Source organism: Saccostrea echinata, unplaced genomic scaffold, assembly GCF_033153115.1.
Source record: "Saccostrea echinata isolate AGI-Se365-2 ecotype Australia unplaced genomic scaffold, CSIRO_AGI_Sech_v1 ptg000086l, whole genome shotgun sequence".
Classification (NCBI taxonomy): Eukaryota; Metazoa; Mollusca; class Bivalvia; order Ostreida; family Ostreidae; genus Saccostrea; species Saccostrea echinata.
The window spans coordinates 1,231,486-1,258,635 of NW_026889835.1; the positions used below are offsets into that span (position 1 = coordinate 1,231,486).

The following is a 27,150-nucleotide window of genomic DNA, read 5'->3' on the forward strand; positions in this document are numbered from 1 at the left end:
TAGTGTTGATCTTTAAAAATCAAATTCCAGATATTACAAATTCCAAGTGCGCATTTCATCAAGATAATAACTTTGTAATAACGATTTAGAGATATGTAACCTTATGTGTAAAACAAATTAATATCTAGTCACGTAAAGTAGCATGTAGACTAAAACAAAACAAAACAAATTTTACAAAAGTACCGAATAAGTCATCAAATAGGAGGGCAGGCGCTTGACACTCCGGCGCTGGATCAGCCTTTGTATTGTATCAACATAATGACATCTTAGAAGGGTACACATACATATATCATGTGAAGGACTACATGTATAAGACTGCCTTGACCTCAACATTGTTGACACGCCATTCCGGGGGTAAGGGGGTGTTGTTTAAGCTTTCATTTTGGGAATTTTAATCTGTATTAAACTGATCTGAAATAAACTAAATCAAATAACATAATTCACGAAACTGTGCCAGTTTGGTGTTGATGTCAAAGCAACAGTCCTTTGCCATTTGTGTTGTGGCGTGTTCCTGTGGACACGGAATTCGTTTTGTCGCACTTACTGATATTCTATATAGAGAATGGATGCCAATCCGTATTTTATTTTCACCAGTGCAAGAAAAGAGATGTAAAGGTTAATTGAAAAATACACACTCTTTCAATCCCTCTGCAACAATTTCAATTCAACTACTCGCCTCCCTGCCTCCCATGAATTTTCGTCCGTGCAGTATTTTGCAAGTGCGGGGGCATCTTCCGACTTTTCTTTGTGTTGTGTTTTTTGTTTTAAAAACCGAGTTATTCAAGCTTGCTATTCTTTCCTGTTACACAAACTTTCCTTTATGTTCATTGCGAAAAGGTTTTCATGGTTTGTTGTTTGTGACGCAATTTTCTTTTTAAAAATGATGTAATTTTTTAAATCCGCAAAAATAAATTGAATGACAATTATATATGCAAAGAATGAGGAATTATTGCGTTTTACTTTGATAAACAGAATTAGTTTTAGCCCCTGAATTTTCCAACATAAAGAACACTCTTATTTTAGTTAATGATCCATCCTTTAGTTATAATTATAAATGAATAAATATTTTTACAGACTACACAAGCTTTACTGTATGTTTCATTTAATACCGTATACTGCTGAAGATATTTTTTGCTTGTTTGTAGTTTGATACGTAAAAGCGATAAGCTTTCTACCTCGAATCCTATTGTGACGTCAGCAAACCCGCGATCTACCTTAAATAATTGTATAGCATAGGCGTCAAAAGAAAATTAAAGTGAGGGGCTAATTGAAAGTGTGTGTGTGTGTGTGGGGGGGGGGGCTAAATCTTAAAAAAAATGTAAACCTCAATTTTAACGCCCATATTATGTATATCTTAGCAAAAAAAGTGGGAGGTTAAGCCCCCCTAGCCCCCCCCCCCGGTTCCGACGCCTATTTATAATGTAGACCGAGGCACTTCCTGGTATCGAAGATGTCGAGTGTCATCCCTTGTTTTTTATGTACATTGAAATATGATTAAAAAAAAACTGTGGATTTCAGTGATTTCCGATTTTTAATATAATTAGTGAATTTAAACACGCAATACACAAAATGCACTATCCCGAAACAAAGCCTCTTTGACTGGAAGCAATGTATCTCTATAATATAAGTTACAAAGCAAAATGATCGAGTGCGAGAAGTTTCTTGGTGCAAAACTTTCCATTGATTAAGAACCGCTGTGTTTATGTCTTACAAAACAAACATCTGGTCAGATGCTGAAGACTTGAAAGTGGCAGATCAACATGCGTATATATTTCTTAATCCAACATCATGACCCACCCTTTTATTTTAAATAAATTTTAGAGACATTTTATGTCATTAATTGATCTTTTTTTAATTAGCTAGTTTATATAATTCAATATTTAGGTACAATGTATGTATGATATAATTGTGGGTCATTAATTTGTATATATATAATGTTGCGGGATCAATGTACAGTACGAGTATATTGTTGTGGGATAGTATATAAGTATAAAGATATACGTAAATATCCAAAAAAGTAAAAGAACATTGTTGGATATATACTGGGTTTAGGCAGTTAACGCTTTATAAACCGCGAAGTGGTCACCTTTTCAAACCTTCAGGGACCATTCAATCGACTGAATGGCAGAGGTTCATCCCGTGGGAGGATTAAAGCAAATACTCGAGACTATTTAGCGAGAAAAATGGTTAGTGATTGTCCTATTTTGAATAACTTGTTTTATTCAATACGTTTTAGACGTAAATTTTTTTGTTCCCAAATCTTTTATCTCTTTCTCACACATAAATGTGTTAATATTATAAACACATATATTACATAAATATATCTATATATCTATATCAAGGTTCTACATGTACATGTAATGCATGTATCGGATAATTATGGGTCATTTATATGTACATATACATAGATATAGAATATTGCGGGATCAAATTACAGGCAACTATACATCATTCTGGATCAATATATTGATATAAAGAACATCGTGGGATATGTACAGTTGTACTTGTTTATCTATAAAATATTAAAATCACTGTTGATTTGATTACACTTCCCTAAAATCTTAACGCGTAATAATTTTTTTCTGAATAATCCTTGAGTTGTGAATGATTTTCTGCGACTTCATACTGACATATTCCTTTATTACTTAAACTTCACGGTTCACATCAGGGTAACGCGCCTTCTTTATAGTAACATTTTAAAGTAATTATATCTTATAAAATGATATACTTGAAGCTTTCTTTCATATCTGAATAATTATATAGACTTTAGGAAGAACACAACTATAGTACGATTAAAACTTATAAAATTATTTAATAACCTTATTTTTTCTAGATTTATACAATGTATTACGTTAAAAGCAAAAGCTCATGCATGGCGTGACATACATGTAAATAAACAATGCGTTACAATCTGATAATGATTCACTGCAATTAGGCTATAAAATCTAGCTGTTTCCCATAATCCCTCAATTACTCATGGGGAAGTATATAAAAAATTGTGGGTCACGCGCGAAATTCTGCCAATCCACAGAGTGGTAAGATTTCATATATATATAATTGCATTATGGGTCATTTTTTGAGTGTGTAATTATGGGTCAAAAATTTTTTTTTTGTAAAAAATGAAAATAGTAACTATATTATTGTCATAAACAAATTTTTAGGCACATGGTTTGTGGGTCAATATATAATGACCCATAAACCATCCATGATACCCACAACGTGAGTGAAAAAGACACAAAATATCCCACAATCCGCATGGCACAAAACTATATATATATATATATATATATATATATATATATTATTTGTGCATTGCATAGTATTAAAATATTGTGTACCACATATTGCAATAACAGCATAAAACAAAAACATCTAATTGACAGCACAAATGGTTTGCTTCTTATTGATCTTAGACGTGTCATTAGGTTTTCTGATGACGGCTGGCAAGGAGGAAAATCACTAAAAACAAATAACTTGATATACAATCTTCCGTCTTCCGCATTACTATTTGAATTGAAAGACTTCTATGGGAACATGGATTTATGGCAGTTAAATATTTTTATTGCTTTTTTGAGATTTTCATGAATAAGCAGTCAAGATTTTTTTTTGAAAGTCACATTATTTTCATGTTTTTTTTTCAATTGACATGCAGAGATGAGATTAATGGAATTTGAGACTTGTTTGCAATCTATGATATTAATATTTGTGACAGTCAGAGAATAATTATTTTAGGATTTGTTTTAATCAAGTCAGTATTTTTATATTAATATATTTCAGCTGCATTCCTCAACTGTTTCAATGTGATGCTGAAAAAGACTGTCAAAATAATGAGGATGAAGATAATTGTGGTGAGATGGCATTGATTTTTGTGTTGTCAGAATTTCTCCTTTTCCAGCACTTTTAATGACAAAAAGCATGCTATATTCTGTTACAGAATATAAAATCCCATTATTTACAAAACGTGGAAATTTTGCAATCATGTCCTCCGGAGAGGTGGCTTATGAAAACATACCACTAGAACTGGTAACTATAATAGCTAATGCAATATATGACAAAGTACTATTTTATTGTAAATAAATGTATTTCATCAAACTTAGTATCCAAACAATTAAGTATTTAATGCATAAATTTTAAAAATAACAACTATAGAATAAATAATATGTGCAGGTTAATTTTTGTGAAAGGAAACGAATTTTATCCTTTGAGAATGTAATTAGTCACATATATATCTTTTAGTTTCAATAGTTTACCAATCAAACGTTCATATTTGTTCTTCTTTCAGTGTGCCAGATACTGTTTGCAGTCCACTCGGTTTGTCTGTAGATCCTTCCATTTTGTAATTGGAAAGAGAGAGTGTTTTCTGTCATCAAAAAATAGAGAGAGGGTCACATCAAGTGGCAATTACTCTGCCGTTTATGACTACTATGAACTCAAATCGCAGATTAGTATGTTTTTTGGAAGTTACATGTACATGGATTTTAGATTTTGCTCTAGTAGACGTTCAAAAGCTGTATATATAATTTTTTAAATCCATTCATAACCTCACCTCAGTTGGTTTTAGTCAGAATATTTGATTATGAGCTCTACGTTACAATTACGTAGGTTTATTTTAATACAATGATTTTACACCAAGATTCACGTTCTGATTGCTAAATCAAATGTAACTTCCCTGATAAATTGTGAGAATTTTTTTCACGTTGTACTGTCATACCTAATTTGACATGGAACTGGTAGAAAACTTAACGAAGTTATTATTTACAGGGAACAGTAAATGCTTCAAAAATTTCCTTCAGAGAAAAGAAGACGAAGGTGTAAATCATTTAAATGACAATAATCGGCTTCCATAGTATTTTTATTTTACATTCTTGTTACAAATTATATAATTTCAGTTCCAAAAGGACATTTTAAAATTGAAAAATTTTTGAATTTAGATTTTAAATTCGTCCAAATTTTACAATAGCAGTATCCATCTTCCATATAACTTTTCTCCCTTTTTTTAGGGATATAATTGTTTTTAAACAAAGCATACTGGGTATATTTTCTGTATAGATATGGATTGAATCTGGGAAATTTTAGGGCAATAATGCTGCTAGGCACAGGCACTTGACGTTAGATATTTTTCTTATTTGAAAAAAATATACACCCAAACCTAATAATACACTGAATTATTAGGTTTTTGTTTGTTTGTTTGTTTTTTGTTTTTTTTTTTTATAAGAAAAATATCTAACGTAGTGCCTGTGCTGCTAAGCTGTATCCCATGTTTCTGGAAGTGTTTGGAGAGTGTTTAAAAAAATTTGAAATTATTGTATAATACAATGCGCTTTAAATAGCGATAGTTCATATTAATTATTAATAATTCACAATGTTCTGTAATATGCAATTTATAAAAGCTAGTTTTAAATTCACGCAGATGACACTTTTCCGAATTTTATTTCCGTTAAAGAAGACATTAGAACACACTACATGTATATGGTTGTCTATAATACAATCTAAGTCATTTCTTTGTCTGTGTATTATAACTGCAGTATATGTGGGCTGTTTGGCAATGCATATATATATATATATATATACTTGTTTTAGGAGGATGTCCCGGAGAATTCAAGTGTAAGAATGGCCGCTGTATTGAACGAAATCTACAATGTAACTCACACGATGACTGCGGGGATCTCTCAGATGAGGAGGGGTGCGGTGAGTGTTGAGATGATTGAAAATACATTTCGATTTCCATTTGCGCTTTGACATTTTGAAAGGAAGAATTTTTGTTAGTATATCAAAATTGATTTTTGCTTTTTCAGTCCTTAAAATAAAATTATGATTTCTGACACATGTAAAAATGAAAACAATGGGAGATGATCAAGTTTAACATGCAAAATATTGTATTTTACAAAGAGGAAATACAGAGGCAGAATGATGGAGGTATTTTTTTTATAGTTGAGAATACTGTTCCTCCTCTGGGAATTCGTCTAGTGGACGGTGACAATGGCCATTCCGGCAGAGTGGAGCTTCAATACTATGGGGAATGGGGAGTTATATGTGATGACAACTGGGACATTAGAGATGCAAGAGTTGTCTGCAGAATGCTGGGCTTCGAGGGGTAAGCTAAGTTTTGTATGAATTGGTTATTCAGTTTTTATGGACATGTTCGTAATTAGAAGGAAGAATCTTTAAAACAAATCAGCTGGTAGTTTCCTAATTAAAAAAAAATCGGCAAATATGTTGATTTAGTGTCATAAATATTTTTCATGAAAGGTCGATAGAAATGGCCTATCCTGCTGGAGGATAATTCCAACTGTAATATTTTGCGTTTCCCGCACTTATAGTTCACCGCAGGGAAATGATACTTTTTTTCTCTTAAAAAAAAGACTCTGTTAATTACCCCGGGAATAGAATGATGATTAATAAACATAACATTGAAATCATAGAAAGCATTGAGGTCATACATGAGTGATACATTTAAGACCGTTCAGAATTAGAAAAGCAAATAAAATTATTTGATAAGATATATATATATATATAAAGAGAGAGAGAGAATCATATACAAGTGAATATGTGGGAATATGTTAATTAAAGCATAAATTTACTGTATTTTTTGCGCATTTAGTGTAAAGACTAATCTAACATGAGAATTACATTCTCTTGTAAAATGCGCTACTTGACTAAATGTATCATTATTATCCCTCTATTTTCATCAGTATTTGTATCAGGCCAAATTTTTCCAATCCTAGTAACGGCAAGTTCTTGGATAACAATATGTAGTTAAATTAAAACCATATAATTTCTAAAACCAATAAGCTGGTACATCTATTTAACGGAAAAAAGGGGGGGGGGGTTAATAGAAAAAAAAAGTCATGAAACAATTGTTTAATTTAGTAAATTAAATCAACAAAGATATTTTCACTTTTTCAGAGTCTCTTAGATGTTCCATATAACAACTACTGATCCTTTAGACATATCAGTATTTGTTTCTGACAATTTTATTCCCTTCAAAATTCCATTATAACTTATACCTTATATTTACAATCGTTCAAAACTACGGCATACAAAACACTATATAACACGAAGAGGAAGGTCAAAACAAAAGTAATGAATATTACTTTGAGGTTACAAATGTTGAAGGCCGTACAAATGCAACGTCACAATGGAAAATCAAAATTAACGTTCATGTTGAGAAGTAACGGTTGTTAAAATTCCATCAATTTAGGTATACAAGTACTTAAAAGTGATATGATATTTTAAACGTTTGAATTCATTGATTAAAATATACGAAAATGCGACATACTCCTTGCTCTTCTATTCTTGCTCGTTTTATCTCTAGTACTTAGTATACCGTTGACTTTCAGCAACACATATTTTGATACGAAATTCATCTGCTTATCGATACAATTTCTTTGAAAATGCGACTGCTCACGAACCTTTTTGACAACCCTCAGCAGAGTGTTGTTTAGTTCGTACCTTTGCAAACTTTCTTTGTTATTGCTTGCTAATGAAAAAATACCATAGAGGAGCAGAGAAGGCTACACGGTTGGGTTCCTTTGGTTATGGAAATGGAAACTTTCTCTTGGACGAGGTAAACTGCAATGGCACCGAGAGAACTTTGGAGGAGTGTGATAAAGAACCATGGAAGGATCATGACTGCACATCATATGAAGTTGCAGGGGTTGTATGTTATCCATATAAAGGTAACACATTAAATTGTTAGGTCAACTACTGTGCACTTCAAATGTCTATATGAAACTTTCACCAGATCAAGAGGACCATTTTTACCAATGTTTTATATTTCTTCAGTTGAAATTTATTTTGTTTAATTTTTTTTAAAGAATGTACTGAAGAAGAATTCCAATGTGATAATAATAAATGTTTGACATCTCAACAAGTATGCGACGGTACAGATGATTGCTCAGATCACTCGGATGAAAACAGATGTGGTACGAGTTATAAATGCATTAAAAATAAAAAAAATATTTTCAAGGAATACAAAAAAGTTATACGAATGCATTTCTCAGTATATATTTACAAGTAATAGTTTTATTGTGTAAAATTACGATCCCCTTCTCACACCATATTCTTCAAACTGTCTAAAATATAAGGTATTAACAATACAGATATACAAGTTAACCTGGTGAATGGAAATGGCCCAAACAGTGGGAGAGTTGAAATAGTAAGGAATGGACTCAAAGGGACCATTTGTGATGATGGCTGGTCAGATAAAAGTGCTGCTGTTGTCTGCAGAATGCTTGGCTTTCTGTAAGGAACATCTATAAATTGCTTGCTCAGTGTACAACTGAACCAGTAGTATTAGAGAAAGTGACCAAATTTCCTATGTATAAACTTTTTTCACAATAAAATTAAGTTATAAAGTTATTGATACTCTACCCATCAAAACAACATTGCAGAGGTGGCCAGGCAAAATTCGACGCAACCTTTGGGGCAGGTTCAGGGGTCATCTGGCTTGATGATGTTGAGTGTCATGGTAATGAATCCTCTCTGTTGGAATGTTCTAGCAGACCCTGGGGAGAACATAATTGTGGTCATACAGAGGATGCAGGTGTTATTTGTGAAGGTATTGATTAAATTTCTTAAGTTATTATTCTCTTAGGTAGTTAGTTTTTACATTTTTCATGTACTTGTTGATTAAATCATATATTACATAAAGAGTAAGTTATATATTTTGTGAGTCTTCTTGTTTTAATTCTTCTGTGCAGGTGCTACAGATGTTACTACCAGAAAATCCACCACAACTACAGAGTCCACTATTCAATCATCCACAGGTGATAAGAATCCCTATAATTTGAAAATTACCTGTATTTAAATTCTACATCCATGTTACAGAAGCCTTTTAATTGCAGTGAGGATCAGACTGGTTGATGGTGGAGCTGCCAGTAGAGGTCGTATAAAGATTTGGTATAAAGGGAGATCAGGATCTGTCTGTGATGATGACTTTGATGGCAAGGATGCCAATGTTGTCTGTAATATGCTTGGATACAGGTGCATATTCAGAAGGCTCTAAAATGAGCATGGTTCATGATTATGTACATATAGAATCTGTAAAAAAAAAAGAAGAGATTGCAGATGATAAATTTACCTTTCAGTGGTGGTAAACCTTCTAAGCTGTATGGTCCTGGTAAGGGCACTATCTGGCTTGATAGTCTGAACTGTCATGGAAATGAATCCAACATCCAGGATTGTAAACATGTTGGATGGGGAGTCTCAGATTGTAAACATGAAGAAGACATTGGTGTTGATTGTGAAGATGAGTCTGTTTGTAAGATTTGTAGATGTACAAGTATTCAGGTGTTTTCTCTCAAGTTTATAAAATTGTGATTCCTCTAATACTTAAATTAAATAAAAATGTCTATTTTGTCGTTTGAATATTTTATGAAACGCCCACAATAAATCACATAAAATAATCCAACAGCTGCTCCAGAAGTGAGAGTCCGGTTGATTGAGGGAAATGTTCCCAATGAAGGGCGAGTGATGTTAATTGTGCAAAATAAGACAGGGACTGTATGTGACGACTTCTTCACTGATATAGAGGCCAGAGTAATTTGTCACATGCTTGGCTACAGGTAATTGTTCCATATCATGGGGATTTACTTTAAACTTATTCACAAACCTGGAATTCAGTTCATGTGAAACAAATTGTTATAGTGTGTGCTTCTCCTATTGACATTGCTTCCAATAAAATGGATTCTGTAAAAGTCAGAATTCATGACAGTCATTAAATTCAAGGATATATATTAATCTTTTTTTCAGTCAAATATGGAAAACACTTGCCTATTGATCCAAAATTGATAATTGATACAACTAGAGTCTATTTTATGTTGCAGAGGTGGTGTAGTTGCAGAGGAAGGTTACTTTGGTCCGGGTTCAGGAATTACTCTTCTTGATGATGTCAAGTGCCAGGGAACAGAGAAATCCATATCTCAGTGTAGACACAATGGATGGGGCATCAACAATTGTGAACATTCTGAGGATGTGGGTGTTATTTGTGATGCCCCTTCCACCACATTATCTCCAACAACAATAGATCAAAGCTCAGGTCATTTTTTTTAAAATTCCATTTCAAAAATTTACACATCTCGTTTTACTGTTTAGGATTCTTATTTTGCCCCATTATTGGCAAATCTGTTTTTATATTCATATGAAGAATTTATATAAAAGGAAACGTCTACAAAAAAGTGGAAGTCTCTTGCTTTGACCTTCAATTCGACATTTACATATATATTGAAGACTTTTTATCAATTAACCATATTCATTTTCATTCTTACGTTGGTTCGATATATATCATTGAACTAAAAAAGGCAACTCAGAGTCTGACACATCTGTTTAATTTGGCTGTTTTACTAGAGAAAAAACATAACGACAAACTGACAACTAGACTTTATGATAAACATGATGGCTTCAACTGTTCTATCGTCAATGTTGCAATATACCATTCTCATGGAGTTTATGTCTGTCTCCCAGTTGATTTGATACGCAAGAGAGATTAATTCAATTGCTTTTCTGCTTGCCATAAAAAAAAATTCCCAGTGTAATTCTATCTCCGTCCATGTTATAAAAAATAATCCCACTACCCTCTCAGTTTTCTTCCAATAGCTATTTGATCGTTTGTACTTTCCTTTCACTCTTTCCTTGTTTTAGATGAGCTAAATTCATATAAAGATCAGAAGGTTTAAATTATTTCCTTTTTTATGAAATACGGAAATAACGAACAATATTCAAGCTCAAAGTCCATTAAAACAATACAATCACGGACCTCCAAAACGTCAGAGGTGGGATCAGGTGCCATGGAGGAGTGAGCATCCCTTGCCGACCGGTTACACCCACCGTGTGTTCGTTATCATGATCGAGAAAAAACGGAAGAATCCGTCGACAATTCAGTGTAAATAATGGCCTTACAATTAGTATGAAAAAGTCAGTCAGCATTTGGCTTAATGATAGGTTGTATTTGCTGACAAGGTCATTGTATCGACCATAAAACTTGCAAACTGATGACTTTAAGAGACTGTTGATATCTTTGTTTCATCAATTTGTTTGTCAATAGCTTGCCTCGTTTTAGATATTGTTCATTCGTAGAGTATGCTTTTGCGTATCGAATTAACTGGGAGACAAAAAAACCATAAGCAGGTGATGAGGGTATATTGCTTCATGAGTAAGGGAAGTTGACGATTGAAAAAATTGAAGTCATCACGTTTATCATAAAACTTTGTTGTTAGGTTACCATTAATGTCTTTTTTTTTAGTAAAATATCCTAACAGGAAACAGAAGTCTCAGACTCTGTGATATCTTTTATTTTAAGCTCACTGGGATAATAATATATGAATGGAAGTAACTATTTTTAATTGATGATATATCATAATGTCGCGTTGAAGGCCACAGCAAGTGTTTTCTTATTCTCATGTAGAAGCCCATAATTGACATCTGCATTTTAGACGCAGACCAACATCAATAAATTACTTGTCAACGTGCAAAAGTTGCATGTCAGCATAAATTAGCTGCATATGGGGTTAATATAGATAAGCAAGAGCATGCTACACTACGCACAATTTCTAAAACGAGGCAAGCTATTGACAAACAAGTTGATGAAACAAGGATATCAACAGTCTCGTTTAAAGTTATAATTTTTTAAGTTCTATGGTCGATACAATGACCTTGTCGGCAAATATAATCTTTAATTATTAAGTCAAATGTTGACTGACGTTTTTCATACTAATTTTAAGGCCATTATTTTCACACGAAATTGTCTACGGATTTTTTCTGTTTGCCCGATCATGATAAAGAGCACACGGTGGGTGTGGCTGGCCGACAGGATGTGCTTACTTCCTCATGGCCCCTGATCCCACCTCTGATCTTTTTTAGAGGCCCGTGTTTGCTCTGCTCCTAGTTTGTATTATTTCAATGGACTTTTGAGCTTAATTACCGTTCGTTTTCTCAATATTTCATTGTTAGCAACAGGTGAGAGTTGCATTTCAACACACATTCTCTATCATATGGAAAGCACATGTGGACGATACTTGATATTTCTTAATTCTTATCCGATCACATTATAATTTTAGCATGTCGTCATAGTTAGTTGCAAGGTAATAAAACTCTTGACAATTTTTTGCTGTATAAGCTAACAGTTATCTTGCATGTCGACATTATCTTTGGAAAAATAAAAAGCGATAGGGTGGGAGGAATACCACCATACTTTGTAGAAGTGGCATAGAATAGCAGAAATATGTCACCATACTCTGTAACTGCTTTCTTTACTTTCTCCTCAGATTCCATCTTGCTCTTCCCTTGTGCTTGTAATCCATTATTTTAAGAGTTAGAATTATTTGCGCAATGATAACCTATCTGAGAAGGTGTTTTTGAATAAGGTATTTTCTTCCTCTGCCTCATGATAAGCGTCAACTAGTAACCAGGACTTACTTAGTACCTTTAATTAACACATTTCCAATTTCTGGCTTACAATTAATGAACCAGCGTTCTCTCTCTCCTTACCCGGTTTACTGAGATCTTCTATCTAGGAGTAAATTAATCTTTCTGCCATATTTGGAGGACCAGTGTTCTTAAAAAAATGTTGTAAATGAAAGGTTGTTGGCCTTAGTAGCTTGTACTTTTTTCAAACAAAAGTAGTTTTTTATCGCTAATTATCAATATAAATTGTTCCTAGAGGAACTACAGCCTTTTTAAAGATGAAATTCCGTAAAAAAAAGTCCCTTGGTTTCAAAGTCCTTAATTTTCATAGATAGAATATTATTTATCAAATTATAGACAGGTTATGTCTGTTGGATGTCGAAGAATAAAGATATTTACAAACAACTTAGTGAACTACATGTATCTGTGGATAGTTATTATCCATAAGATAAAAATTTTTCAATTACGGATTCCAATACGAAAATCTCCGTATTATATTATGATTTATTTTCGTTTTACAGATAAAATAAAAATTCGTTTAGTGAACAACTTAAGTGGGGTTAAGAGCCTGGGAACAATAGAAATAAACCACAAGGGGGTCAATGGAACTGTGTGTGATGACGATTGGGACGACCTTGATGCCAAAGTCGTGTGCAGAATGTTGGGATACAGGTGAGGGGGTAGTAAGCAACAATAGACAATATTACAGGTAAAAGGTTGAAAAGTTTTTCATTCAAACATGGCAGGTTATTCACCAAATGTGTTCAGTGGTCCTAGTTAGTTTGTTAGCATATATACCATCAATGGAATCAAAGAAACTTTATAGAATTCTACTTTCATATAATGGAAAATTTAGAGACTAACCCACCCAATTCATAATTTTTTTCCTTGCACGTTTCGATTTATTGAATATTTCTTAACACTTAATTATGAACTAAAGTTATGTAATAATTGTAGGAGTGGGGCAGCGGTATCCAATGCCCGATTTGGACAAGGGACTGGTCCTATTTACCTGGATGACGTGGCTTGCAATGGTGATGAGGATTCTTTGCTAGATTGTGATAATGCTGGATGGGGCATCAATAACTGTGGTCATTCTGAAGATGCTGGTGTTATATGTTATGCTGATGATGCCTTTTCTACAGATGATTTGAATGAACTCCCTTCAGGTGCATAGATATTTGGTTTTTTTTTTCTAAATTGGTCCTTTGTTGAGAGAATATTTCGTAAAATACACTCTGAATGCTTGGAAATTGATCAGGTTGTTTATTTTGACTGATTGGTTGATTGTATATTGTTGAACGTCAAATAATCACTCATACAGAGATGTACATTTTTGACGAAGCTTGTTGAATAGACTGGTATCCTCATAAGGTCAAACATTAGTGAATTTCTTCTACTAAATATACATACTGAAAAATCACTTATTTTCGTTTTGGCAAATTTCCGTGGTTTGAGGGGAAAATATTAGTTTGTGGGGATTTAATCTCATGGTTGAAGAAGCGCATCGTTGGATGTCCATGGGTGATCCTGTCTTTTAGTCAAAAGATGAGACCATCCGCGTGGATCCGACGATGGAAGAAGGGTTGAGTAATGCATTTGAAATATTTACATTTTATGGAGGACATGAATTTGTGGGGCGCTTTATACCACGAAAACAACGAAAGTTAAATCCTCTTTAAAAAACAAAATTGTGATTTCACAGTACTAGTACAACTAGCAATGCTTAGGATTGAATTTTTTTAAAACAAAATTTAATAAAAATTATCTTAATCCTTACTAAAAAATTTTAACGAATTGTGAAGTCTAGCCAGTGAGCAACATAGAAAATGGGATTATTATTCTTTCAAGAGTGCGGCCAACGTCCAATGGAATCGCTGATCAACTCTAGACGAAGAAGAGACACGGAGGAGAGAACAGTTGAGGAATGGCGACCTCCACTAAAGATATTTAGTGGATTTAATGCTGACTATGGAATGTTTCCGTGGCAAGTGGCCATTAGGAAAATCATCTTTAAAACAAGAACCAGACAAATAGATGCACATCACTGCGGAGGAACCATTCTCAGTCCATCCTGGATTCTAAGTGCTGCACATTGTTTTGATGAGTTAGTTTTTTTATTTTTAAAGATAAATGTGAACAGTTACATGCACATGCTAAGCTTAAGTAAAAAAGAAGATATTTCTTGCCTTTTAATAACAGAGAAATACATTATCACTGCAGTCCCCTTCCTGTAATGAAGAGCAGATTTAGGCCATAATCGATACAATGACCTTGTTTGCAACTTCAGTCTATCGTTAAGACGAATGTTGACTGACGTCTGTCATACGATGTTAGGCCGTTAATTTTATCCCTGTAGCATCAACTTATCTGTCAGTAGTCTGTTTCAGTTTTAAGATTGTTCGTATGCTTAGAGCATGTTCTTGAATATCGAATAAGGTGGGAAACATAAAAACCATATGCAGGCGATAGCGGAATATTACTCCATAAATAAGGATTTTCCCATTTACCCGATCATGACAAAGAGCACACGGCGGGTGTGACCGGTCGATAGGTGAAGCTCACTCCTTTGTGACACCTGATCCAACTTCTGTTTTCAGAGACCCCTGTTTTTCCCTGCTCATAGTTTGTATTGTTTGGTTGGACTTGGAGCATGATTACTTTTCTCTATCGTCGCCCGCGTGGCGCAGTGGTTAGAGCGTCTGCTCTAGAGTCGCGAAGTAAGGAGTTGATCCTTACGTCGCGGGTTCGAATCCCACTGTGGGACGAAGAGACTGGTCCTTCGGATGAGACCTTATAAACCGAGGTCCCGTGTCGCAGTAGGTGCTGGCACGAAAAAGACCCCTCACTGCTCAATGGCCGTAAGTGCTGAGTATAGGACAAAATTTGCAGCTCTCCACCGGCAAATGGTGGCGTCTTCATATGAGTGAAAAATTCTCGAGAGGCACGTTAAACAGCATACAAACAAACAAACTTTTCTTTATCTTCATATAACATGTTAAAGTTAACATGGAACATGTTTTAGTGTACTAAAAGCTATTCATGATTAAATTTTCTCTTGTATTATAGTGAGGTGAAATCAAGGCTGCTAGTTAGAGTTGGAGATTTGAACAACAAGGACCCAGATCCCTACGAAGAAGAATTTGAAATAGAAGAAATTTACATGCATGAGGAGTATGATGGTGAGTATATCAAAACTGTGTCCTTTACATTTTGTCATTTCCCCGAAAAATATGGAACATGTATTTATTCATATATGGTTTCTAATCTTAAAAGGTCTAGTAGTGATCATAAGGCAATGCTTGTAATAATATAATGTAATATGATAATCAGATGTAATAATATAATATAATATAATAATGTAATGAATAAAATATAATATAATTTAGTAATGTAATGTTTAATTTAATTCTTTTGCAGATGTAACTTATGTCAATGACATAGCCTTGATAAAGATAACTCCTAAAGATGGTCGTGGTATAACAATGGGTTTGTACGTTCAGCCTGTCTGTCTGCCAACAGAAACCACAGTGTACGACGTAGATCTGGATTGTTACATATCTGGATGGGGCAAAACGGAATTGGGTTTGTAATGTTTCATATAACATCATTGTAACCTCAAAATATGGTAAAAACATATACAGATGTACTAAAAGTGTTCCAGTAATATGTTTGTTAATGCAAATTTTTTTCAATAAAATTACAGGATCACCAAATCTCCTTAAATATGCACAAATTCCGATTATAAAGCAGAGGACATGCCGAAGACTTTACAAAGGTTCCTTGTCTGACAGTATGTTCTGTGCAGGGTACATAAAGGGTGGAGCTGATACCTGTCAAGGGGACAGTGGGGGACCCATGGTCTGTAAAGTCAATGGTAAGCACTTTATTTTATTTGTCTTTAAAAGCAGGGTAGCTTTTTGTGTATCTTATGTTCTTTAATTATTTCTTTCAAGGTAAATATACTGCAATGGGGGCAACTTCTTGGGGAAGAGGCTGTGGGGATCCTAATTCTCCAGGGGTGTATACCAATGTCAAAAGTCATCTACAGTGGATCAGAGAAAAACTCGCCGCATAATATTTTAAAAGTGTATCTGTGGACTTCTTAAAATATATTTTGCTACATGTATATTACTATAGTTACCTCAGTGCAATATTGGTTGTAAATTCTGTTTTCAGGATGTTTGTAATCAGATTACAGAATTCATCTTCATGGTTTTTTTTTCTGCATCTTAGGAATGGATTTTTAAATAATAGTGTTTTATTATACCATGAATAAATGTACCTTATGAATAGTTGATAAGTTAGATCTTTCTCTGTTATTTGATATATGGATTAAAGGTTTATTGATGTAAGTATGAATCAGTCCTGTAATGTATTACACAAAGATAGGTGACTCCATATCTACACGTAAGAAATTCCTAAATATGTCCTTAAATTGCCATTAATATGATTGCTTAGAGCGATCATCAATAAACAAATCAATAATCAAAACTATTGTGTAGACATTAATAAGTAAAGTGGACATAAGGATAACATTGTATTATAAAAAGGAAAACCATTGTGCTATAGAATGTCAATATCAATTATCAATAAACAAAACAATAATCAAAACTGTTGTGAAGACATTACATAAGTAAAGTGACATAAGGATAACATTGTATTATAAAAAGGAAAACCATTGTGCTATAGAATGTCAATATCAATTATCTATAAACAAAACAATAATCAAAACTGTTGTGAAGACATTACATAAGTAAAGTGACATAAGGATAACATTGTATTATAAAAAGGAAAACCATTGTGCTATAGAATGTCAATATCAATTATCAATAAACAAAACAATAATCAAAACTGTTGTGAAGACATTACATAAGTAAAGTGACATAAGGATAACATTGTATTATAAAAAGGAAAACCATTGTGTTATAGAATGTCAATATCAATTATCAATAAACAAAACAATAATCAAAACTGTTGTGTAGACATTACATAAGTAAAGTGGACATAAGGATAACATTGTATTATAAAAAGGAAAACCATTGTGCTATAGAATGTCAATATCAATTATCTATAAACAAAACAATAATCAAAACTGTTGTGTAGACATTACATAAGTAAAGTGACATAAGGATAACATTGTATTATAAAAAGGAAAACCATTGTGTTATAGAATGTCAATATCAATTATCAATAAACAAAACAATAATCAAAACTATTGTGTAGACATTACATAAGTAAAGTGACATAAGGATAACATTGTATTATAAAAAGGAAAACCATTGTGCTATAGAATGTCAATATCAATTATCAATAAACAAAACAATAATAAAAACTATTGTGTAGACATTACATAAGTAAAGTGGACATAAGGATAACATTGTATTATAAAAAGGAAAACCATTGTGCTATAGAATGTCAATATCAATTATCAATAAACAAAACAATAATCAAAACTATTGTGTAGACATTACATAAGTAAAGTGACATAAGGATAACATTGTATTATAAAAAGGAAAACCATTGTGCTATAGAATGTCAATATCAATTATCAATAAACAAAACAATAATAAAAACTATTGTGTAGACATTACATAAGTAAAGTGACATAAGGATAACATTGTATTATAAAAAGGAAACCCATTGTGTTATAGAATGTCAATATCAATTTTCAATAAACAAAACAATAATCAAAACTGTTGTGTAGACATTACATAAGTAAAGTGACATAAGGATAACATTGTATTATAAAAAGGAAAACCATTGTGTTATAGAATGTCAATATCAATTATCAATAAACAAAACAATAATCAAAACTGTAGTGTAGACATTACATAAGTAAAGTGACATAAGGATAACATTGTATTATAAAAAGGAAAACCATTGTGTTATAGAATGTCAATATCAATTATCAATAAACAAAACAATAATCAAAACTGTTGTGTAGACATTACATAAGTAAAGTGACATAAGGATAACATTGTATTATAAAAAGGAAAACCATTGTGTTATAGAATGTCAATATCAATTATCAATAAACAAAACAATAATCAAAACTATTGTGTAGACATTACATAAGTAAAGTGGACATAAGGATAACATTGTATTATAAAAAGGAAACCCATTGTGCTATAGAATGTCAATATCAATTATCAATAAACAAAACAATAATCAAAACTGTTGTGTAGACATTACATAAGTAAAGTGGACATAAGGATAACATTGTATTATAAAAAGGAAAACCATTGTGCTATAGAATGTCAATATCAATTATCAATAAACAAAACAATAATCAAAACTGTTGTGTAGACATTACATAAGTAAAGTGGACATAAGGATAACATTGTATTATAAAAAGGAAAACCATTGTGCTATAGAATGTCAATATCAATTATCAATAAACAAAACAATAATCAAAACTGTTGTGTAGACATTACATAAGTAAAGTGGACATAAGGATAACATTGTATTATAAAAAGGAAACCCATTGTGTTATAGAATGTCAATATCAATTATCAATAAACAAAACAATAATCAAAACTGTTGTGTAGACATTACATAAGTAAAGTGACATAAGGATAACATTGTATTATAAAAAGGAAAACCATTGTGTTATAGAATGTCAATATCAATTATCAATAAACAAAACAATAATCAAAACTGTTGTGTAGACATTACATAAGTAAAGTGGACATAAGGATAACATTGTATTATAAAAAGGAAACCCATTGTGCTATAGAATGTCAATATCAATTATCAATAAACAAAACAATAATCAAAACTGTTGTGTAGACATTACATAAGTAAAGTGGACATAAGGATAACATTGTATTATAAAAAGGAAACCCATTGTGTTATAGAATGTCAATATCAATTATCAATAAACAAAACAATAATCAAAACTGTTGTGTAGACATTAAATAAGTAAAGTGGACATAAGGATAACATTGTATTATAAAACCATTGTGCTATAGAATGTCAATATCAATTATCAATAAACAAAACAATAATCAAAACTGTTGTGTAGACATTACATAAGTAAAGTGACATAAGGATAACATTGTATTATAAAAAGGAAACCCATTGTGTTATAGAATGTCAATATCAATTATCAATAAACAAAACAATAATCAAAACTGTTGTGTAGACATTACATAAGTAAAGTGACATAAGGATAACATTGTATTATAAAAAGGAAACCCATTGTGTTATAGAATGTCAATATCAATTTTCAATAAACAAAACAATAATCAAAACTGTTGTGTAGACATTACATAAGTAAAGTGACATAAGGATAACATTGTATTATAAAAAGGAAAACCATTGTGTTATAGAATGTCAATATCAATTATCAATAAACAAAACAATAATCAAAACTGTTGTGTAGACATTACATAAGTAAAGTGACATAAGGATAACATTGTATTATAAAAAGGAAAACCATTGTGCTATAGAATGTCAATATCAATTATCAATAAACAAAACAATAATCAAAACTGTTGTGTAGACATTAAATAAGTAAAGTGACATAAGGATAACATTGTATTATAAAAAGGAAAACCATAGTGTTATAGAATGTCTCAGGAATAAAAGGATAAATCTTGTTTACATTTTACTTTTATGATTTATTGACAATTTTGTCTGATTTCATATATATTCAAATAAGTAATGAAATATAGAGATAACGAACAGTAATCAAGCTCAAAATTCCATTGAAACAATACAAATTGGGAGCAGAGCGAAGTTGGACCGCTAAAAAAACATCAGAGGTAGGATCAGGTGCCATGGAGGAGTAAGCTTCCCCTGTCGACCGGTCACAGCCGCCGTGTGCTCATTGTTATGATCGGGCAAACAGGAAAAATCTGTAGAGAGTTCAGTGTTTAAATAATGGCCTAACAATTAAAACGAAAAAAGTCAGTCAGTATTTTACTTAATGATATATTGTTTTTGCTGACAAGGTCATTCTATCGACCAAAGAACTTGCAAAATGATGACTTTGAACGAAACAGTTGATATCCTTGACTTGTCAAAAGCTTGCCTCGTTTTAGTAATTGTTCTTACGTGGAGCATGCTCTTGCACATCGGATCAACTGGAAGGTTGATTGATTAATTGTGTGTTGTTTAACGTCCCATTCAAGAATTTTTCACTCATATAGAGACGCCGGTGAAGAGCTTCAAATTTTGACCTTTACTCAGCACTCAGAGCCATTAAGCAGTGAGGGTTCTTTATCGTACCAACATCTACCGTGACACGGGACCTCGGTTTTTAAGGTCTCATCCGAAAGACCCGTGATTTTCACTTCTAATGCCGGGCGTTTGGCGAAGGAAAATTAAATACATATGTTTACATCTTAGGCTTGACGCGGCGCAAACGAGAATTGATCCGATCACACAGCGCATGTCCTACCACTAGGCTACCGTGACCTGTTTCAAATGGGAGATGTAAACCCCATATGCAGGTGATAAGGGTATATTGCTACGTTCGTAAGTATGGGAAGATAGAAAAGTTGAAGTCGTCACGTTTATCTTAAAATTTTGTTGTTAGGTAACCATTTAAGTCTTATTCTAGTTTAAAAAATCCAGATATGAAACAAATGTGTCAGACTCTGTGGTATCTTTTATTTCAAGTTCGCTGGAATATATATAGTCGACTTACGAATAGAAGTAACTATTATTAATAGATAATACGTCATCAAAATATCTAATTGTCTAGGTGAAGGCCACAGCAAGTGTCTTCTTCTTGTGTATAAGTTTTTAAATTAATTCTGCTTCATATCAATACACAAATAGGTCTCCTAATAACGGGGCGTAATTGGCACCATGGGAATACTGACAGATTGTTGGAAGACCTGATACTGTCAATCAGAAACTCAAGCACCTTTTTAATATCATTTTCAGAGTACCTGTGTGAAAAATCAGAATGTTTTTAACAAAATAATGTTGCAAATAATCAATAACAAGGTAAGAAAATTTACGAGTTCCATTTTAATTGAAAAAGCAATTGTTTAAGACGTCAAAAAGCCTGGACTTTAATTTATCGTGGGGAATGGTTGTATAAAGTGTTGAAAAGTCGTACGTTTTGATGTTATTGATTTTGGTTAAATTTTGTGATTTCAAATTTTCTAAAAGTTTCTTTGATTTTTTAAGTATCCACATCTGATCTACATCACTTCTCAAATATATTGTTGTACAGTACTCCTGCAGTTTTTCCTTCACTGCTGTTAATATTTTGGTGAGGAGCAAAGAAAGAGGTTTGGTAGAGCATTTGGGAGAACACTTGGTAGAACATTAACCCAAGAATTGAAAACAGAGACATATGTTGGAGACATTTTTTACAGAACTGTTGAACCAATTGCAATAAATATTAAACATGAAGACATATTTACAGTTTTTCGAACATTCTTCACTTTATTAATTTGTTTTAATCATAAACAATACGATTTCATCCAGGAATAATTTATACCTTACAGGACATTGTCTAGCTTGATTTAATCTTATTTTGGTCATGCAGGTTATCAATACGTGAAGTAGTATCAAGACTTCGCCACTTTGCCGTGTCTACCCTTACGTCCAGATTATAATTGCATGCTAAACTCTTTAACCAAAGATTCACTACGTTTCTTTACGAGTAATCAGTAGGCAAAATATGTAGAAGCTGTTCTTGATATTTTTAAAATATTTTTTTTAAATAAAGTATGAATATAACATAATTAATTATACATTCTAATCTTAAAAGACTTATTCCAATTGCAAGGATCAGAATCGTCAAAAGTCGTTATATTTAACGTTATGATCTTTGCAGTCTCATTGGCCTGACGTGACCTCTAATTTGGCTTCTAACCAACTTATGTTATATATTCCAAGTCATAGAAACAAAAACTGAAACTTCGAATATCTGCGAAGTCTACTGGAATGTAACTTGCACAAACCCACACTCGGGGAAATCACCTTTTCTCCTTTTTAATGCCTTCCTGGCAAGAATCAATCGTTCCTTTATCCTTCTCACAAGTACTCTGAATAATTTTGCTCACATTCTGCAGGAGCACATCGTTTCTTCTATTAAAGGAACGTAATGGTGTTTGGTCAATAGTCTTAGTCCGATCTATTTCCGACCTCAGCGACCAAAAAGTAAATAATTTTGTAGATTTCTTTATCGCCCAACATCATGATGTCTTAAGCATGAAAACATCTACATCGGGTACTGTGTAACATTCTTTCTGTCAGTTGTCCATTTCCATTTCTGCTACGTTTTCTGCGATAAGCCTCTTCTAAATCATCTAAATATTGTTGATTTAGGTATGGAATTTTTTTTTACATTCCCTTTGTTTTTCTGCATCCTTGAATATAGCCTTGTCCAAAAGTTGAGAAATATTTGAAAAAAAAGTCCATTTTAAGTTCAAAGTTCATTATCTTGATAATCCTGAGCTCAAAATCCAAAATATCACTTGAGAATAACATCTGTATTATTTCTAGATTGCTCATCATATCTGAATTTGTTTTGAATCAGAAATATGCTTTCTCCCTCGGAAGAAGACATGCTTTCAACATTCACAATCACAATAAAATGGTGCTCGAATCTCATGCCTCGTGGTTAAGTATTCTTTATTCAGTTATTTGAAAATAGCACTTACCTGTAACTATTAACAATTACAATGAATGTAGGTTTCATTTGAAAGAGACAGCCCAATAAGAAGACGATGCTTATTTACGCTTATTTAATACAATGGATGAGAAACAATTCCATGAGAGTACATCATGAACACAAAAGAGTAAATGTCAATTCTGTCCTAACGGCCCTCCAGCAGTTCTTTCTTCTCACAAAATGGACACTTTGAGGCCTATAACCTTTACAGATTATCAAATATGAATCAGAAGTTTTTGCATAAGTTTTCGAATACTAGTATGAATATCAAGTATTCGAATATGAATATCAACTTTCTGCATGTACATATAAATCACAAGAATACAGCATATAAATCACAAGAATACAGCATATAAATCACAAGATTATCGAATATGAATCACAGGTTTTTGTATATGAATTATACGTTTTTTATTATGAATATCTACTTTTCGAATATAAAACACAAGCTTTTGCATATAAATCACGTGTAACCATTATCGAATTTGAATAACAAAAACTAGAATATGAATCACAAGTTTATTAACATGAATAATATGACATAATTTTGAAAATATATTTTAATTTTATATAAGCTTAAGTTTTATAAGATATAACACAAGATTGTATAATTATGCAATGCATTACACGTCATTGTTCTTTTCATTCAATCCTGACTGACGTTTTTTCATACTAATTCCTAGGCCATTATTTATACACTGAATTGTCTACGGATTTTTCTTGGCCCGATCATAACAAGAAACGTGGTGGGTCTGACCGGTGGGCAGGGGATGCTTACTCCTCCGTGGCACCTGATCCCATCTCTGAAGTTTTTATAGGCCCGTGTTTGATCTGCTCCCGATTCGTATTGTTTCAATCGACTTTTGAGCTTGATTACTGTTCGTAATCTCCATATTCAATTTCAAAATCCACTGTTTTCATTTCAACATTATGATAAAGTTTTTTTTCTGTAACTTCATGCTTTCAAACTGATATTCATGTGATATGACAATTATACTGTAACTTGATCCTTTTATATCTTATACAACTTTCGCACACGCACAGAATAGATTGAAAATACACACACACACACACACACACACACACACACACACACACACATATATATATATATATATATATATATATATATATATATATATATATATATATATATATATATATATATATATATATATATATATATATATATATATATATATATATCCAAAAAATGAAAAGAAATATCACAGTGTCCGGTAATTAATATGAAAATTAAAAATAACAAGGCAACAATGTTAGTAAAACGTAAGCGCTTTCATTATACTTCTTCAGACGTTTTACAATTCAAAACAATTCAAACATGTGACGTTATAAAGCTACCTGATGATAACGTCAACAATGCAATGACGTCACAATGCTTATAGAGGAAACAATTATAGAGTCTAAGTAAAATTACTTTGTTCATTGATAGCGTAATAAATAATAAAGTCATGAAACAGTCTATATTAAACTATTTAAGGACGGTTTAAAAATCTTGATGAAATGTTTTTCTTTTTCCCGTCTTTCTAAAAGATTTTCTGTTTTGAGTTTATAAAAGGGATAAACTGAGAATTGTCCCTGTCCACAAACAGCAAGATGTTCACTGAGTTTTATTTTTCTGTACTCGGGTTGGTTGATATGTTGTCTATGTATGCGTATACGAGTGCGTAGTGTGGTCCCCGTTTCTCCTATGTATAATTGTCCGCATCCAGCAATTATAGAAATCGACAGAGATAAACTTATTAATTCTTCAAAAAGTGACACATCAGATTCTGCAATATTACCGCTTGTAACTACATACAATCCAAAGAACAGGAATATAACCTCTACAGTGCGTCACCTCAACAACATTCTACAGACGGATGAGAAAATGTCCAAAGTACTGGAAAAATATAAATTCATCAACAGTAAAAGACAACCTAAAAACCTCCGAAGAATATTGTGTAAATCTACATTTCACCAACGGAATTTGTATGTGGTCAATAAATGCTCTGATTCACGTTGTGGAACCTGCCAGTATATTAAAGAGGGAAGTACTTTTACACTCGGAAATAAAGAATTTACTATCAATGCAGATATGACCTGTGCATCTAAAAACGTTATTTATTGTATAACATGCGCTGGATGCGGACAATTATACATAGGAGAAACGGGGACCACACTACGCACTCGTATACGCATACATAGACAACATATCAACCAACCCGAGTACAGAAAAATAAAACTCAGTGAACATCTTGCTGTTTGTGGACAGGGACAATTCTCAGTTTATCCCTTTTATAAACTCAAAACAGAAAATCTTTTAGAAAGACGGGAAAAAGAAAAACATTTCATCAAGATTTTTAAACCGTCCTTAAATAGTTTAATATAGACTGTTTCATGACTTTATTATTTATTACGCTATCAATGAACAAAGTAATTTTACTTAGACTCTATAATTGTTTCCTCTATAAGCATTGTGACGTCATTGCATTGTTGTTGACGTTATCATCAGGTAGCTTTATAACGTCACATGTTTGAATTGTTTTGAATTGTAAAACGTCTGAAGAAGTATAATGAAAGCGCTTACGTTTTACTAACATTGTTGCCTTGTTATTTTTAATTTTCATATATATATATATATATATATATATATATATATATATATATATATATATATATATATATATATATATATATATATATACCTTACAATATACAACTAATATCAAGCATAAAAAGGGAAAAATGTTGATGATTCTTCTTATTATTTTTATCCAGTGCTCATTCAGGTAATACTTAATGCATGCTTTCTCACCTTAATTTTACTCATTCTTTCAATAATAGTCCTTGTATTTTATTGATATTAAAATGATTTTGAAAAATGTAAAAATCTTAATGAAAAAGATAATATATTGAATATTGTAAATCTTAACTGAATTGGTTTTTTGAATTTTGGATATATATAAAATTATTTTTTATTATCCATTTATTTATTTATAATCATCATTATTTATTTTTCAGACTTATAATAATAATATATCTTCATGATATACCAGAAATTAAACCTCACTTCTTTCAGACTTATTTCACATCAAATTGAGGATTTTAATTTCCCTGATCTATCATAAAGAGATTTAACATTAAACTGTTATGTCCTTCCCCACTCCACCCCCTTTAAAATTATATGTGTAAATCTTACTTTCCTTATAGCAAAAGAAGAATAGATTCTCACAAATATTTAAAAAAACGGGAAAGGTTCGCCTCCAAAAAAAAAAAAAAAAAGAAATAAAATTTTGAAGTTTATTTTGCCAAATCTCGATTGGTAATAAATTTCCAATTTGGCTATGAAAGAAAAATATTTTTTTAGACGATCAATATATATTATGAATAAGGTTTTTAAAAAAAAAAAAAATTATTATTTATGTTTTTTTATTTAAGATTTATATTTCATTTTTTTTTAGCTTAGAAAGTTGTAGTGTTCTTCCAATATCTTACCTGTTTGCACCCCTACCCCCCATCTAAAGTTGTCTACATGTTTGTTTTATTTATTGGTACATGTCTTTTGGTTGCTACTGCTGAATTTTAAAGTTAATTATTCATTACATTATAGCAAACTACATTCAACTTGGTTGCATGAAAGAAATTTCGGGACGATTTCTGAGAGCCAAAGCAGGAATGTTAAAACCAAACAGCCCATGGCACTGTCAGCGATTCTGCCTTGGTTATACATATTTTGGGATTGAGGTACACATGTATCTCTTAGTTATATTTAGAGAACGAGTTTCCTACTGTATCAGTGATACAGGACGGGGCTTAAGGCGAGAGCGATAGCTCGAGCCAGGTCCCGCCCTGTATCTCCGATACAATAAGAAACGAGTATTCTAAATGACTTGTGTCATGACCTTTCTTTTGACCTCACTAATTTACATGTGTATTTGGGTACATATCTCTCAACCAATCAGATGATTTTGCAGAAAGTTGATTAAGTATCCCATTTTTAGCAATCGCAACTGAAATGCCGAGTGAGGTGGACGTGCAGGTATCTATCAATTTTTAAATAATTATAATTATGAGATGCATTATATAATGTGTTTTCCCAAAAT

General features: G+C 32.2%; 1 protein-coding gene across 1 annotated transcript in view; it reads left to right on the forward strand.

The window, feature by feature from the left end:
- Positions 1 to 16,683, forward strand: part of LOC133176972 (uncharacterized) — a 68,129-nt gene extending 51,446 nt beyond the window's left edge. Inside the window, exons 13-33 of the mRNA XM_061312043.1 lie at positions 3,778 to 3,848; positions 3,935 to 4,023; positions 4,283 to 4,445; positions 5,581 to 5,688; positions 5,932 to 6,094; positions 7,501 to 7,679; positions 7,818 to 7,925; positions 8,103 to 8,244; positions 8,394 to 8,560; positions 8,703 to 8,768; positions 8,847 to 8,985; positions 9,090 to 9,262; positions 9,416 to 9,566; positions 9,828 to 10,039; positions 12,924 to 13,074; positions 13,360 to 13,571; positions 14,254 to 14,509; positions 15,472 to 15,584; positions 15,823 to 15,987; positions 16,109 to 16,279; positions 16,359 to 16,683. Of these exons, the coding sequence (XP_061168027.1) occupies positions 3,778 to 3,848; positions 3,935 to 4,023; positions 4,283 to 4,445; positions 5,581 to 5,688; positions 5,932 to 6,094; positions 7,501 to 7,679; positions 7,818 to 7,925; positions 8,103 to 8,244; positions 8,394 to 8,560; positions 8,703 to 8,768; positions 8,847 to 8,985; positions 9,090 to 9,262; positions 9,416 to 9,566; positions 9,828 to 10,039; positions 12,924 to 13,074; positions 13,360 to 13,571; positions 14,254 to 14,509; positions 15,472 to 15,584; positions 15,823 to 15,987; positions 16,109 to 16,279; positions 16,359 to 16,480 (3,121 nt within the window). The 3' untranslated portion in view covers positions 16,481 to 16,683. The remainder of the gene's footprint in view (positions 1 to 3,777; positions 3,849 to 3,934; positions 4,024 to 4,282; positions 4,446 to 5,580; positions 5,689 to 5,931; positions 6,095 to 7,500; positions 7,680 to 7,817; positions 7,926 to 8,102; positions 8,245 to 8,393; positions 8,561 to 8,702; positions 8,769 to 8,846; positions 8,986 to 9,089; positions 9,263 to 9,415; positions 9,567 to 9,827; positions 10,040 to 12,923; positions 13,075 to 13,359; positions 13,572 to 14,253; positions 14,510 to 15,471; positions 15,585 to 15,822; positions 15,988 to 16,108; positions 16,280 to 16,358) is intronic.
- The last annotated feature ends 10,467 nt before the right edge of the window (positions 16,684 to 27,150 follow it).